This window comes from Garra rufa, chromosome 20, assembly GCF_049309525.1.
Source record: "Garra rufa chromosome 20, GarRuf1.0, whole genome shotgun sequence".
Taxonomy (NCBI): domain Eukaryota; kingdom Metazoa; phylum Chordata; class Actinopteri; order Cypriniformes; family Cyprinidae; genus Garra; species Garra rufa.
The window spans coordinates 34197419-34213458 of record NC_133380.1 but is presented as its reverse complement, the minus strand read 5'-3'; the positions used below and the strand labels follow the sequence as shown (position 1 = coordinate 34213458).

The 16040-nt window shown below is 32.0% G+C and overlaps 1 protein-coding gene across 1 annotated transcript in view; it reads left to right on the top strand.

The window, feature by feature from the left end:
• mast3b (microtubule associated serine/threonine kinase 3b) overlaps positions 1-16040 on the top strand; it is a 50503-nt gene that overhangs the window by 22300 nt on the left and 12163 nt on the right. Inside the window, exons 9-21 of the mRNA XM_073825341.1 lie at positions 534-635; positions 751-883; positions 982-1052; positions 1146-1234; positions 4668-4876; positions 6252-6390; positions 6473-6605; positions 6694-6859; positions 7002-7103; positions 8695-8817; positions 8996-9108; positions 11185-11357; positions 15427-15548. Coding sequence (XP_073681442.1) covers positions 534-635; positions 751-883; positions 982-1052; positions 1146-1234; positions 4668-4876; positions 6252-6390; positions 6473-6605; positions 6694-6859; positions 7002-7103; positions 8695-8817; positions 8996-9108; positions 11185-11357; positions 15427-15548 — 1675 coding nt within the window. The remainder of the gene's footprint in view (positions 1-533; positions 636-750; positions 884-981; positions 1053-1145; positions 1235-4667; positions 4877-6251; positions 6391-6472; positions 6606-6693; positions 6860-7001; positions 7104-8694; positions 8818-8995; positions 9109-11184; positions 11358-15426; positions 15549-16040) is intronic.

Below are 16040 nucleotides of genomic sequence, written 5' to 3'. Positions count from 1 at the left end.
CGTGACATAGCCCGTGAGCCTCTAGGGGTGCGGTTTTTAGTGGCACACGGTGGAAAAATAGAGTTTAGGACAATATAACGTTGCAATCAAATTATTAATACTATAAAAATAATAAATGCTTGGCGTGACTTGCCTGGAACGCTACAAAGTCCTGAGTCGTGGTTTGAACACGTGATTTACGAGCTCAAAAACCTGCCTGGAACGCAGCATTAGTGTGTATCCTGTCACAAAATGGGGCGAAAAGTCCTACACAAGGGGAATAGTCTGATTAAGGTGTGTACATGTCTTCCATAATGCGACTAAAATAGGAATACTCCACCTGTCTTAATTCGATTTGTGTTTACTCAGATTATGACTTTAGTCGGATTAAATTAATCAAAAATATCAGTTTACATGGTTGCTTCTTAATCAGAGTATTGACTTAATCGCGTTAAAATCGGAATATTGTTGTCCATGTAAACGTACTCACTGTTTCAGAAGATCAAGGCAAATCACACAGTGTCTCTTTAACAGATTGTGTTTGTCTCATTAAGGCTCTGGAGCGCTCTGAAAGTGAGGAGGTTTCAATAATCACCCAGGTGGTGAAGAAGATCCTCATCATCATCTCACGTCCTGCACGACTACTGGAGTGTCTGGTGAGTCTCTGCAGCTTCACAGTGAATATTCCCAACAGCCTAACATTCCTAAAAATCTGTTCCTGTTTTTTTTTTATATATATATATATATATATCCCTTTTCCTTTCTGTGTAGGAGTTTGACCCTGAGGAGTTTTACCATCTACTAGAGGCTGCAGAAGGTCACGCTAAAGTCGGCCAGGGCATCAAAACCGATATTCCCCGCTATATAATCAACCAACTTGGACTCAACCGAGATCCCCTCGATGGTGCGATTATCTGTTATTTATCTAGTGGTGGTTTTGTTGTGAAAGCCTGTCAGTTTGTCTTAGGCTGATGTTGTTGTGTCCTTCATTTCTCTTGACAGAAGTTGTGCAGCTCGAGGAGCAGTATGACTCTGGCCCCACACTGACGGTCGATTCTGAGGAATCCGCAGAGGTAAATGCATCACAAAAAGAGCTGAAGCATTAAATAGCCTCGCTGGGTTTCGTAAGACGTCACTAACGATACATCTATTCTCGTCGCTTGCAGCAGAATAAATCTTTACCCACGCCACTACGAAGAAAACCTCTGGAGAGTGATTTTGAGACTATAAAGCTCATCAGTAATGGTGCTTATGGGTAAGCAAATCACCTCATGACTACAGGTAAAAGAGTGAATGCTTTAGAACAGGGGTGCCCAATCCTATTCCTGGAGATCTACCATCAGCTCCAAGCCTAATCAAACACACCTGAACCAGCTAATTAATCTCTCAGGTAGCACTTGATAATTACAGACAGCTGTGTTGGAGCAGGGCTGGAACTAAAGTGTGCAGGTAGGTAGATCTCCAGGAACAGGATTGTTCACCCCTGCTTTAGAAAGTCATAAAAATGGGATTTAATGTATAATGTCATAGAATTTGCTCAAATTTGGGTGAATAAATTAAAAATAGGTCAGTACACTTAAATCAAAATGCAAGGTGGACTAGTGTCTGTGAATGTTAAGCCACAAAAAGACTATTTAACTATGAATCTTGCATGTTTTGCGTCTAGAACTGCTCTGAGAGTCACTTTGTGACCATTTTATTTGAGAAAACTCATCTCGTATACAAACAGAAATATACAGGTCTTTCAATAAAATCTATTAATTAGAAATGCTTTTGATTATTAAAATGTAATAAAACCATTAAAATGGAATCCAGAAAATTAACGGAAAACACAGAATTTGGTAAAAAAAAAATAAAGTTGAATTTGAGGGAAAAAATAAGTCTTTTCATTTTTAGGGCCTTCAAAATTGTATTTTTGCTAAACATTTAATAAATCAAAATTAAAATGTGGAAAAATGGAATTTGGAAAACAGATAAATACTTACACAATTGAACAGACACATTAATTAGACATGCTTCTATATAATAAATAAATAAATATAATTATATATATATATATAAATATATATATATATTTTTTTTTTACCATTAAAACCTAAATAATAAAATCAAAAATTATAGGGCCCTGTAGATGCCAACGGGGCCTACTTAATATGAGGCAAATTAGCTAAAAATCTTCATTTGTGTGATGAATTTGACACATGGCTATAGCAGGAAAAAAATGGCACATTTGCTGACATTTTTATATACTAACCAGAACTTATAACAGCTGAAATAAGAGTTTAAAAGTTTTCATAAATTTGAGTTGTGAGAAAGTTGGCACATTTGTGAAACTTTATAAAATACATGTATTTTTCAAAGTTAGCAAGACAGTAGTAATGTTACTTTTAAAATATTGCTTGTTTTTGTTTTTTTTTTAGTCTTAAATGCAGAAATAGATAACATATATAAAGGATAATCTATTAGAATAAAGTATTGCGTTATGCTCTGAAGGCAGATGGATTTAGGGCCATGACTGAAAATGTAATATCATGATTTTGATCAAATAAAAAGAAAGTCAAATTAAATAGTGAATTTGTGTTACAAACATCCTAGTTATTATCTGATTAGTTTCAAAGTGGGAATGTTTAAATGGATAGTTCACCCAAAAATGAAAATTGCTATCATTTACTTACGTTATGTTCAGTCCCTCCAGGATTTCACGATTTTTTTTTTGTGATTTTTGCGATGAAAATTATAAATTTTGTGGTGGCAAGTCCTAGAAATTTGCGAAAAATTTTGCGATTAATTTAATTATTTAATTTATTTATTAATAATTAGGATATCACATTTACCATATTAGGTATTATGTTAGAGGCTCAATTATCATACATAACACAAATCAAACATAAAATTTGTTTATTCTGATACATTTGAACTTTTAAAATAACCTATGGGCAATATTCTTATGTGACCTTTGTAAACATTAACAGCAGGTGTAGAAATTTATACTGTACATAGCCTACTTCATTTCAGTCGCATCTCAGGTGCTTTTTACATTTTGGTAGCCCAAAAATTAATTGAACTAGCCAAAATAAAAAAGCTTTTTAATTTTTTTTTTTAAATATAGAAATTCAAACAGGAGTCTAAATGTCAATCAAATATGTTTTCAATACACAAATATAAACAAATATCAAGGAAGGAATTTTATTTCACTCTTTAGTGTATCTGCATAATTTTTTAATATAAATTTAAAGCAATGTATGATCCTTTTTAAGAGCTGCACAAGTAAAATGAACAGAATGAGTGGGGTTGGACAATGTAAGGTAGAATTTTAGGTCATAAAATTACATGATTTATAATTCAGATACAGATTCACACAAAAACAATATCTTATACAATGGCATTTCAGCCTTTATACCATTAAAATGGATAAATCAAGTATATAATTTATCATATTTAAAACAAATTACTGTCTTAATTGTTTAGATTTTTTAGAAGGCACATTAAAAACCCTATGTGTTTGCTGCATAAAAACAAACAGCTGAAAAATGTATTGGAAAAAAATCTAAAAAATTAAAATTAAAAATTCTGTCACAAGGGGGCGCTTTAGGAGCGCTGAAATATTATCGTTTCCCTAGTAACGGCTGTATACAAATCAGCTTTAACGCTGTTTTATCAGCATGAAATGAAAATGACAACGACACGTTTCTGAGGACAGTCGGTTCTTCTCAGATACATTCATTTAAAGACATCAGTGCTGCGTTTTGACTTTGAAATGTGCAGGGCTCATATTTATTCAATGACATCATTGCCTTTAGAAGTTTTATCCAGCCCTATCGTGATTCGTCTTTCCGTCCCTAACTGACTTTTAAAATTATAATTAAGACTTTTCTTATACTATTTAACAAATTCAAAACTTTTATGGCGTTCCATTTGCAACAACAGAAGCCCTCTACTGTACGATAGCGGGTCGGCAGGCCAGTGAAACATTTTGGTAGCTCGACTGAAAAACACAATAGCCCCCGGGACATCGATCTTGCGAGCCCTGCAGACAGACAGCTCACAGACATCACGTGAGCAGCGTCTTTATCAACATGATATATATATATATATATATCTATATAGATATCTATATCTATATATATATATATATATATATATATATATATATATATATATCTTTTTATTATTGAAATATTTGAATAACCATTTTTTGCGGTTATTTTGCGGTTAAATGACAAATTATGCAGGATCGCAAAAAAATGCGACATTTTGTTGATTTTGCATTAAATTCAGCGATCGCAGAATCGCGAAAAACTGGAGGGACTGTATGTTGTAACTGGTATGAGTTTCTTTTTTTTGCTGATCACAAAAGAAGATATTTTGACACATGTGAGTAACCAAATGGTTATTGGTCCCCATTGACTTCCATATTATGGGGAAAAAAATACTGTGAGTCAATGGGGACCAGAAACTCTTTGGTTACCCACATTCTTCAAAATATCTTCTGGGAAAATTTAAAGGTATGTACATGATGGCAGAATTTTCATTTTAGGTGAACTTTCCCTTTAATAACTAATTTGGTAACCATTGAAATCACAAAGAATCTCTTACTCCATCTCTCAAGAATCAGTGTTCTGTCTTGGAGCTCAGGAAGCTCCTATAACGTTAGCATCCCATTGCTATGTTCTCCATCTGTCCTGCAGGGCTGTGTATCTGGTGAGGCATAAAGAAACTCGACAACGTTTTGCGATGAAAAAGATCAACCGACAAAACCTGATTCTGCGGAACCAGATCCAGCAGGTGTTTGTGGAGCGAGACATCTTGACATTTGCAGAGAACCCCTTTGTGGTCAGCATGTTCTGCTCCTTCGAGACCCGCAGACACCTGTGCATGGTCATGGAGTATGTGGAAGGTAAGGCCAAAACTGAAAATTCTGTCTTTAATTACTCACCCTCATGTTGTTTCAAACCCGTTTCTTCGGAACACAAATTAAGATATTTTTGATGAAATCCGAGTGTTTTCTGACTCTGCATAGACATCAATGCAACTGAAACATTCAAGACCCAGAAAGGTAGTAAGGACACTGATAAAATAGCCTAAGTGACATTAGTGGTTCAACTGTAATGTTATGAAGCTACGAGAATAATTTATGTGAAAAAAGAAAAAAAAAAATAGCTTTATTCAACAGTTTCTTTTCTTTCCTGTCAGTCTTCGCCGCATGTTTACAACAGTACCATGTATTTTACATGGGCCATTGTACAGAATTGATGCAAACTGCTGTCCCACAACCAAAAAACATTTAAAAAGCATTTAAGGATTCAAATGTTAGATGTTTACAAAGATCCTTCTATTATCTATTGAATCCCTCAATAATATTTAAAATATCGGTAAGCTAAAATGTTAAATGTATATGTATGATTTTTTTTTTATTGATTGATTTTTTTTCAACTTATATATTTTATAATATTTTTTTTTAATAAAAAAAACATTGTTTAAATTTGTGTATTTAAATTCAGATTTTAATAAATCTATATTTTTTTATAAATTAAATTTCATTTTCTAAATTTGTTTTTTGAATTTGTATATTTTTAATTTTTCTAAATTTTGCATTTTATTTTTGAATTTGTATACATTTAATTGGCCACTTTTCATAATTATATACTTTTATTTAGCTATATTTTATATAATTTCTATATAATTTTTTAATTTGTCAATTTTCATAAATTGTATGTTTTTTTAATGTATATTTTATACAATGTAAAAAATCAAATATAAATTATATAAAATATAAAAAAAATATTATAGAATTGATGAAAATTGGATCATTAAATATACAAATTCAAAATTAAATAAAATTGTAATTTATAAAAAATAAAAATTATTCATAAATTATAATTTATAAAATGTAAATTATATATCTTTAATCTAAAAACCTCAATTCAAATTAATTCAAAATGAAATTGAAATTATTTATAAAAGCTTTATTTGAAATTTAGATGTGAACAAAATCTTAATAGGTCAATGAACCCTTCTTATTACATTTTATATTACTGTTTCCGTAGTGACAAATTTGGGGAGAGGACAAATATTCCAAAACTTTCTGAAAATACGAGAAATAACTGCATAATTACTTGTGGACCTTAGATATTATACAACTTGCATACATATTTTTGGGAAAAGACATTTTTTCAAGACGTTTCCAACTCTGACTTTAGACAAATTCTGTATTTATGTAAAATGATTTAGTTTTACATGTATAAACATGTCTGTGCTAATATGATCTCCAGGTGGAGACTGTGCCACTCTGCTGAAGAACATGGGGCCACTTCCTGTGGAAATGACCAGGATGTACTTTGCGGAGACAGTTCTTGCGCTGGAGTACCTCCACAGTTACGGCATTGTGCACAGAGACCTCAAACCTGACAAGTGAGAAAAGAACTGCTGTTCTCATTTATGCCACCGTATGTCAGTGTATCTGTTGTTAACCTGGTCTGTTAACCTTTCACAGCCTGTTGATTACTTCAATGGGACATATTAAACTCACTGACTTCGGGTTGTCCAAAATCGGCCTCATGAACATGACGACCAATCTGTACGAGGGCCACGTTGAGAAAGACACTAGAGAGTTTATTGATAAGCAGGTGGGCAAGAACACAGTACTCCTTGGGTATGACATTTTTCAAGAGATGTTATTGATGTTAATATGCGTTTTATTTGTGGTATTCACAGGTTTGTGGCACTCCGGAGTACATCGCTCCGGAAGTGATCTTGCGGCAGGGCTACGGGAAGCCTGTGGACTGGTGGGCCATGGGCGTCATCCTCTACGAGTTTCTGGTGGGATGTGTGCCGTTTTTTGGAGACACTCCGGAGGAGCTTTTTGGCCAGGTTGTGAGTGGTGAGTTCAGATGGATTTGTTTTTAAAGTGTCCTGTCAGCTGGTTGGACACAGATACCGTTAAAAGCATCAGGAAGCTTTGCCAAAAGGTTTAAAATGAAATGTCCGTTAAAAGGATTTGATACACTGTGTTCCTTATGCAGATGAGATTATCTGGCCAGATGGAGATGATGCCCTTCCTGTAGACGCCCAGGACTTGATCACAAGATTACTGAACCAAAACCCACAGGAGAGGCTTGGAAGAGGTTCTTTGACATTTATTTGTAGTTGATAGGAGTTGTTAAGTAACTGTTTTTAGTGTAGTATTTTTTTCAAGAGGTCACATGATGAGAAATCAAGTTACTTTAATCTTTTTATTGTCCTATTTATACAAAAAACTAAAACGGATTTAACTAATTTTTAGCTGTTTTTAATTATTTAATTAATTATCGCATAATTATTTATTTTTTACAAATTATATTTTGTATATTTTTATTTTTCTAAATAACATTTTATTTTTGAATTTGTGTGTTTAATTTAATTTTAATAATTCTAGAATATTTTTTATGAAATATATTTTTATACATTTATATATTTTTTGAATTTGTATACATTTTCATTCCAATTTTCATAATTCTGTGAATTATTTTTTATAAACTATATACATTTAATTTTTTTTAAACAATTTACATTTTATTGTTGAATTTGTATAAATTTAATTTGTCTTTTTTATTTCAATTTTATTTTGAATTTGTATAGTTTTAACTTTTCAGATTTCTTAGTTTTATCTATTTTAATTTTTATAAATTATATTTATTTTTTATTTATGTTTATAAAAATGTTAAATATATATATAAAATATATAGAATTGATGAAATTGGATAATTAAATACACAGATTCCAAAATAAAATTGTAATTTATAAAAAATTTAAAACAAAAGGTAATCCATAAAACAAATTATAATTTATAAAAATGTAAATTGTATAACTATATAATCTGAAAACTTTATTATATACAAATTCAAAATAAAATTAAGAATGTATAAAACTGTAAAAATTTAAATATGAATGATATATATTTCAATTTTATTTAGAGTTTGTATATATTAAAGTTTTCAGATTTCATAGTTCTATAATTTACATTTTTAGAAATTGTGTTTTATTAATTGTTTTTTATTATTATTTTTACAGTTTTAGAAATTACAATTTTCATAAATTCTGTAATTTATTTTTAAACTTTTATAAATTTTATCTTTTTATAAGTTATATATTTTTAAACTTTAAAAAAATATATTTTTAAATGCGTATATATTTACTTTGTCAATTTTCATTAATATATGATTAATTTATTTCTATAGATATATATATTTTTATAAATTATATTTTAATTATACTTTTTTTTATAAATGTATATTTTTGAATTTATATAAATAACTTGTATGAATAATATATAAATAATACAATAATTATTTTTGAATTTGTATATATTTAATTTTTAAATTTTCATAAATTATATATATATATATATATATATATATATTTTTTTTTTAATGTATTAGTTTTACTTTTTAAATTTATATCTATTTTTTTTTTTTTTTTCATTTTTATTAATTATAATAATTTATAATGTCAATTTATTTTTTTTATACATTTATAAAAGACACATTTTGTTAGGTTGTTTTTGTTGTGAATTAAAATGTTTTTTGCTTCTGAAATAGGGCCATTTCATTTCTTGAAAAATAAAATGAGAGAAAAAAATATGACAACACATTTAAGTTCAAAATAAATGTTTAGGGTTACATCTATTTCATACAACAGCTTTGTGTAGAGTTGTGATGAATTCACGTGTGTTTGTAGGTGGGACTCCTGAAGTAAAGCAGCATATGTTCTTCATCGGTCTGGACTGGAACGGACTCCTGCGTCAGAAAGCTGAATTCATCCCTCAGCTGGAGGCCGAAGACGACACTAGTTATTTTGACAGTGAGTCTCACTAATTCAGCACAGGGAGGAGATTCTGCGAGCTTCACAAATGCCTGGAGCGACACGCTCTGGAAATGTCAGCTCATTCTTGCGGCTTATGCACTGAGATGCAGTTATTATGTCTTCGTTGTACTTGCCTATTACCTCCTAAATCCTTTGTTTTCTTTCTTCCGCATAGCTCGATCTGAGCGCTACCATCATTTGGCCTCTGATGAGGATGAAGAAACTAATGATGAAGAGTCTTCCCTAGAAATACGACGCTTCTCCTCTTGGTCAAATCGTTTCAGCAAGGTTGGGTCCTTATAATACTGAAATGTTTTTTGCTTATATCTGACAATTGCAGCTTTCTCACTGACTTTGTTACCCATTTTATTTTCTGCTCTAAAATCGAAACAGGCTTCCACTGACCTAAAATAAAGGCCTGTTCACACCAAGTTATATTTACTTAAATATGAATATAACTATATTAGCATCCACACACAGATGTTCTGTTTATTATAATTGTGTGCTCCACATAAGCATTTTAACATTTAGATAAAAAAGTGTCAAGGCAGACTTTAAGTTGGCTTGAGAAAGTTTACAAAGTTTAAAAAGTTTTGATTATGTTTGACGGCTTTCAGTCTGAAATAGTTTGAAGTTTAAAGTAGTTTTAAAACCTTAAAGTTTGATAGATAGATGGATAGATAGATGGATAGATAGATAGATAGATAGATAGATAGATAGATAGATAGATAGATAGATAGATGGATAGATGGATAGAAAGCAAGTTACTAGCATGTTTCTAACATGATTAGCATGTTACTAACATGTTGTTAGCATCATTTGCAAGTTACTAGCATGTTAACATGTTTCTAACATGATTAGCATGTTACAATTTTTTTGCTAACGTGATTTATCATGATTAGCATGTTACTAACATATTATTAGCATCATTTGCAAGTTACTAGCATGATGCTAACATGTTTACAGCATGATTAACATTTTACTAGCATGTTGTTAGCAGGTTCCTAGGATGGTTAGCATGTTACTAGCATGTTGTTATCATGATTAGTAAGTTACTAGCATGTTGTTAGCATCATTTGCAAGTTACTAACATGTTGTCGCATGTTACTAGCATTTTGCTAACATGATTTTATCATGATTAGCATGTTACTAGTTTGTTGCTAGCATGTTTCTATCAATTACTAGCATAATTAGCAAATTACTAACATGTTGATAGCAGGTTTTATCATAAGCATGTTATTAGCATGTTGTTAGCATGTTTTAACATGATTTTATCAATTAACATTTTACTAACATGTTACTAGCATGTTGGGGTCATTCTTCTAACATAATTGGCATGTTTCTAACAGTAGCATTTTACTAGCATGTTTGTAGCATGGTTAGCCAGTTATTAGCATGTTGCTAGCATGATTAGCATGATACTAGCATTTTTCTATGCATGATTTTAAACATAATTAGCATGTTTCCAACATGATTAAAATGTTACTAGCATGTTAGCATTAGTCAGTTACTAGCATGTTATTAGCATGTTTTAGCATGCTTTTATCAATTAACATTTTACTAACATGTTGTTAGCATGATTAGCCAGTTATTAGCATGTTGCTAGCATGATTAGCATGTTACTAGCATTTTGGTAGCATGATTCTAACGTAATTGACATGTTTCCAACATGGTTAACAAGTTATTAGCATGTTGCTTGTATGATTAGCATGTTACTAGCATGTTGGTAGCATGATTCTAACATAATTGGCATGTTTCCAACATAATTACCATTAGCATGTTACTAGCATGTTGGCATGTTTCTAGCATTAGCAGCATTTTACTAGCATGTTGTTAGCATGATTAACAAGATACTAGCATGTTCACATGATTCTAGCATGAGTAGTATGTTATTAACATGTTAGCATAATTAGCAAGATAGTTTGAATAAGTTTAAATGTATTAGAAATGGTACATAGTAGGGCAGTTTGAGTCTCAAGGGATTCTGGGAGTTTTGACAGTTGGAGTTTGAATAGTTTTGGCTCATTTGAACATTTCGTCAATGTAAGTCTATGGGGATTTTTCCCAGTTTTATTCGTTATTTTTAGGAAAACCGTAAGTCCGACCAGTTAGAAAAGATATAGCAACTCATATCAGACCAGTCTGAAGATCTAGACTAAGTTTGGAGTTTGTAGAGTTAAAGCTCTAGGAGAAGGAGCAGTCAGAAATTTTTGTCTCAAAAGAAGAATAATATTTAGTTTAATAGCATTTCTCAAGCCAACTTAATAAATGAATCATGGTTGGCACAGTGGTCAGTGCCAGGTTTTGTTTCTGTACGCTGGCCATTTTTTCTCTCTCTAACATTTGTCATCCATAATTTTGTAGGTGTACAGCAGCACAGAGCACTTGGCCACCCCGTCCAACCTGAGTTTCTCCTCCGACCGCAGTCACAGTGAAGAGATCGAGGACCGGGCTGATGGGAGGGACACTCACTCGCATGGCGAGATCCAACGACAGGCCTCCACTGGAGACAAGAGACTCTCAGCTCAGAGGGCAAGGTACGAATAGAGGAACAAAGAAATCAGTTCACCCGTAAACAAAAGTTCTGTCATTACTGAGGTGTAATTACATGCAAATGTAACTTAAAGTGTTTCCATGGGTCCTTAAAGGAGAAGTTCACTTCCAAAACAAAAATGTACAGATGATGTACTCACCCCTTTGTCATCCAAGATGTTCGTGTCTTGCTTTCTTCAGTCGATAAGAAATAGTTTTTTGAGGAAAACATTTCAGAATTTCTCTCCATATAGTGGACTTCAATGGTGCCCCCAAGTTTGAATTCCAAAATGCAGTTTAAATGCAGCTTCAAAAGGCTCTAGTCTAAACGATCCCAGCCGAGGAAGAAGTGTCTTATCTAGCGAAACAATGAGTCAGTTTCTAAACAAATTGACAATTTATATACTTTTTAACCTCAAATGCTTGTCTTGTCTATTCTCTGTAATGTGCATGCAAACTCTGTGTAATCTCCAACTTTAACATGCACAGTGAACATGCAAAGAAGATCAAACACTCTTTACAAAAATAGGTAAAACGGCGATGTAAGAGTTTAGTATTGACCCGGATTACACAGAGTTTGCATGCGCATCGCAGAGAATAGACAAGACAAGCGTTTGAGGTTAAAAAGTATATAAATTGTCAATTTGTTTAGAAAATGGCCAACCTTTTTACTCGATAAAACCCTCCTTCATTGGCTGGGATCAATTAGAGCCCTTTGAAGCTGCATTAAAACTGTATTTTGTAAATTCAAACTTTAAAGTCCATTATATGGAGAGAAATCCCGAAAAGTTTTCCTGAAGAAACATAATTTCTTTACGACTGAAGAAAGAAAGACATAAACATCTCGGATGACGAGTGGGTGAGCGCATTATCTGAAATTTTTTGTTCTGTAAGTGAACTTTTCCTTTAAAAAGTCTTACATTTAGTTGTACAACCTTAAAGGGATAGTTCACCCAAAAATGAAAATTTGATGTTTATCTGCTTACCCCCAGGGCATCCAAGATGTAGGTGACTTTGTTTCTTCAGTAGAACACAAAGATTTTAAATTCAAACCGTTGCAGTCTGGTAGTCATATAATGTCAGTGAATGGGCACCAAACCTTTGAAAGTAAAAAAAAATACATGCACCAACAAATCCAAATTCCACCCTGTGGCACGTGACGATACATTGATGTCCTAAGACACAAAACGATCGTTTTTTGTGAGAAACTTAACAGTATTTATATAATTTTTTTTACCTTTGATACACACCAATGTCCATCTGTCCTGAGCGCGAGCTCAGCATCCGGGCGCGTTACGTGTTCAAACCCATTTAAAGCTAAAAGATTACGCTTGCTTGCACAAACTCATCCGGGACTGTTGACTTTTCACAGATTTTTCCTTCCGGCGTAATGCGTATACTACGCCAGAGCGTGTACACATGTAACAAGCCGGATGAAAAGCTTATGCTCAGGAAAGTTGGACATTGCTGTGTATAGTGGGTAAAAAATAAAGGTAAAACAAAGGTAAAAAATAATATAAATGCTGTTCAGTTTCTCACAAAAAAATTATCGTTTCATGTCTTAGGACATCAATGTATCGTCACGAGCCGTGGGGTGTAAATTGGATTTGTCTGTGCATGATTTTTTTTTTTTTTTTACTTTCAAAGGTTTGGTGCCCATCCACTGCCATTATATGACTAACAGACCGCAACAGTTTGAGTTAAAAATCTTTGTTTGTGTTCTACTGAAGAAACAAAGTCACCTACATCTTGGATGCCCTGGGGGTAAGCAGATAAACATCAAATTTTCATTTTTGGGTGAACTATTCCTTTAAGGCCATAAGTCTTAAATAATACAAAAAAGTTTTAATTATGATTTTAAGAGGTCTTAAATTTGCGGACGGAAAAACAAGAATTGCCTTATAGCTTACTGTGACTATTAAACTTCAAAAGGTTTACGATTTAATTGATTAAATGTGAACGCTGCGCATTTCTAAGTCAGGTGCTGCGCTGCTTTGTGTACGTTAGTGGGGAGAAACGGCTTTATTTCTGCTCTTCAGGGAAGCGGCATCTTCTGGCAGAGAATTAATTAGCATTTTCAATAAGCCAGTCTGCTGTTTTTGTTTAGACCAATCCAAAAATCAAAAATATTTTTACGCTGCGTTTGTAATTGTGAACCGGAGGATCGACAAGAAGATGCATTATGAAAAAATCTAAACGATTACGACATCAGGATATTTGTTGTTAAATTTATTTAATTTATTGGTAATTGTTTGAATGCATGTGATAAATGATAATTTAGACTTAAAGGCTGAAATAAAAAGTTGATTTTATGAAACTTTTTTTTTTGTTTTGGGAAAACCTGTATCTAAACTGTTTTTAAAGTGATTTTACAGTTTATTACTCTACCAGTCAAACATTTTTGGACAGTAAGATTTTTTGAGTGAAATAGTTTTACTATTTAAAATACATTTTTTATTTGAAAATGTTTAAAAATGTAATTTATTCCTGTGATATCAAAGCTGAATTTTTAGCATGATTACACTTCTTTAGTGTCAAGTGATCCTTCAGAAATTCTGACAAAACATTCTGATTTGCTGCTTAAAAACATTTATTATTATTATTATTATTATTATTATTATTTTTATTATTATTATTATGTTGAAAACAGCTGAGTAGATTTTTTTTTAGGTTTTTTGATGAGTAGAAATTGAAGAACAACATTTTTCTGAAATAGAAATCTTTTGTAACAGCATCCTTGCTAAATAAAACTATTACTTTCTATAATTTATTTAAACCAGAAAATGTTACTGTCTCCAAGCTTTTGAATGATATAGTGTATAATGTTACAAAAGCATTTTATTTCTTTTATATATCTTTTTTTTATATTCTTTTATTATATCTTTGTTCATCAAAGAATCCTGAAAAAAGTACTACAATTTTAAATGTGTTTTAAATATTGATAATAATAATAATAATAATAATAATAATAATAATGTTTCTTGAACAGCAAATCATATTAGAAGCATATTAGAATGATTTCTGAAGGATCATGTGACTTTGAAGACTGGAGTAATGATGCTAAAAATATGGCTTTGATCACAGGAATAAATTACATTTTAAAATATATTAAACTAGAAAACAGTCATTTTAAATAGAAAAAAATATTTCAAAATATTTTTGCTGTACTTTGGATCGAATAAATGCAGGCTTGGTGAGCAGAAGAGACTTCTTTAAAAAACATTAAAAATCCTGGTAGTGTGTCTTTGGCCAAACTGCTTTTTTGCTAGTAAAAATGATATACATTTAGTTGTTTTATGTCTGTAATATTAAAGGGTTAGTTCACCCAAAAATAAACATTCTGTTATTAATTACTTACCCTCATGTCGTTCCAAACCTGTAAGACCTTCATCTTCAGAACACAAATTAAGATATTTTTGATGAATTCCGAGAACTTTCTGACTCTGCATAGACAACAATGCAACTACCAAATTCAAGGTCCAGAAAAGTAGTAAGGACAATGTTAAAATAGTGTTATGAAGCTACAAAAATCCTTTTTTTTTTTTCTTTTTTTTTGTGCGATGAAAACACAAATAATGAGCAATTTCGTCTCTTCCGTCAGTCTTCGGCTTGCGTGATGCAGGAGCTGGTTCTGACGTTTTGTTTACAAGCAGAAGATGCACACTGTCTTCGTAAACATGTCTGTAGATTTCGAAAGGTAGAATGATTTGCTATTTTTTGCCCAGCCTTACTTATTCAAACCAGAATATACAGATGATAAACTAAGAGAGGTGGACGTTCTACGTCAGAACACCGGCTCCTGCGTCAGCAGCACCACACAAATGCGTCAGGATACTCTCAGGAATGCGCATAAAGTTTATTTATTTATATTTATGTAATTTTAATTTATTTTATATTATTTGGGTTCACTTTTAATGCAAATGTTTCCTATGGTTGCACTTTTAAACATTATACCCTGTGTAGTATTACATTTGTATATAATATAGTATATAATTTCACATGTATATTGTGATAGAGGCTCGGTCACTGTAGATGTTATTTTCCAGCACTCTAAATGTGTTTGGTTTCTTCCAGTCTGCGCCCTCGCACTTCTTCCAGCTCCTCTCAGCCGGAGCGAGCCGTGAGCCCCCTAGTGGTGAGCAGCACACACAGCCTGGAAGCCATGCCTCGATTCGCCCTCTCTACAGATGACGAAGGTAAGATGAGAATGTGCCGTTCTGTCATCACTTTATTGCCCTGCACAGATTTTCAAAATGAACGTAACCTGAGAACAGCCATGCAACTATATATTGTTTAAAAAAAACAACATACCTTTGTCAGTATAACAATGGAATTTAGTTTTTTTTAATTATTCTAATTTTTATAATTAAACACTACTACTAAGGTTTTTGGACCGTCTCTTTTGCTCACCAAGCCTGCATTTATTTGATCCAAAATACAGTGAAAGCAGTAATATTGTGAAATATTTTTACTATTTAAAATGACACTTTTCTGTTTGCATATATTTTTAAATGTAATTTTTCTGTGATCAAAGCTTAATTTTCAGCATCATTACTGCAGTCTTTAGTGTCACATGATCCTTCAGAAATCATTCTAATATGCTGATTTGCTATTAAAGAAACATTTTTATATTATTATTATCATCGATATGTGACCCTGGACCACAAAACCAGTCATAAGTGTAAATT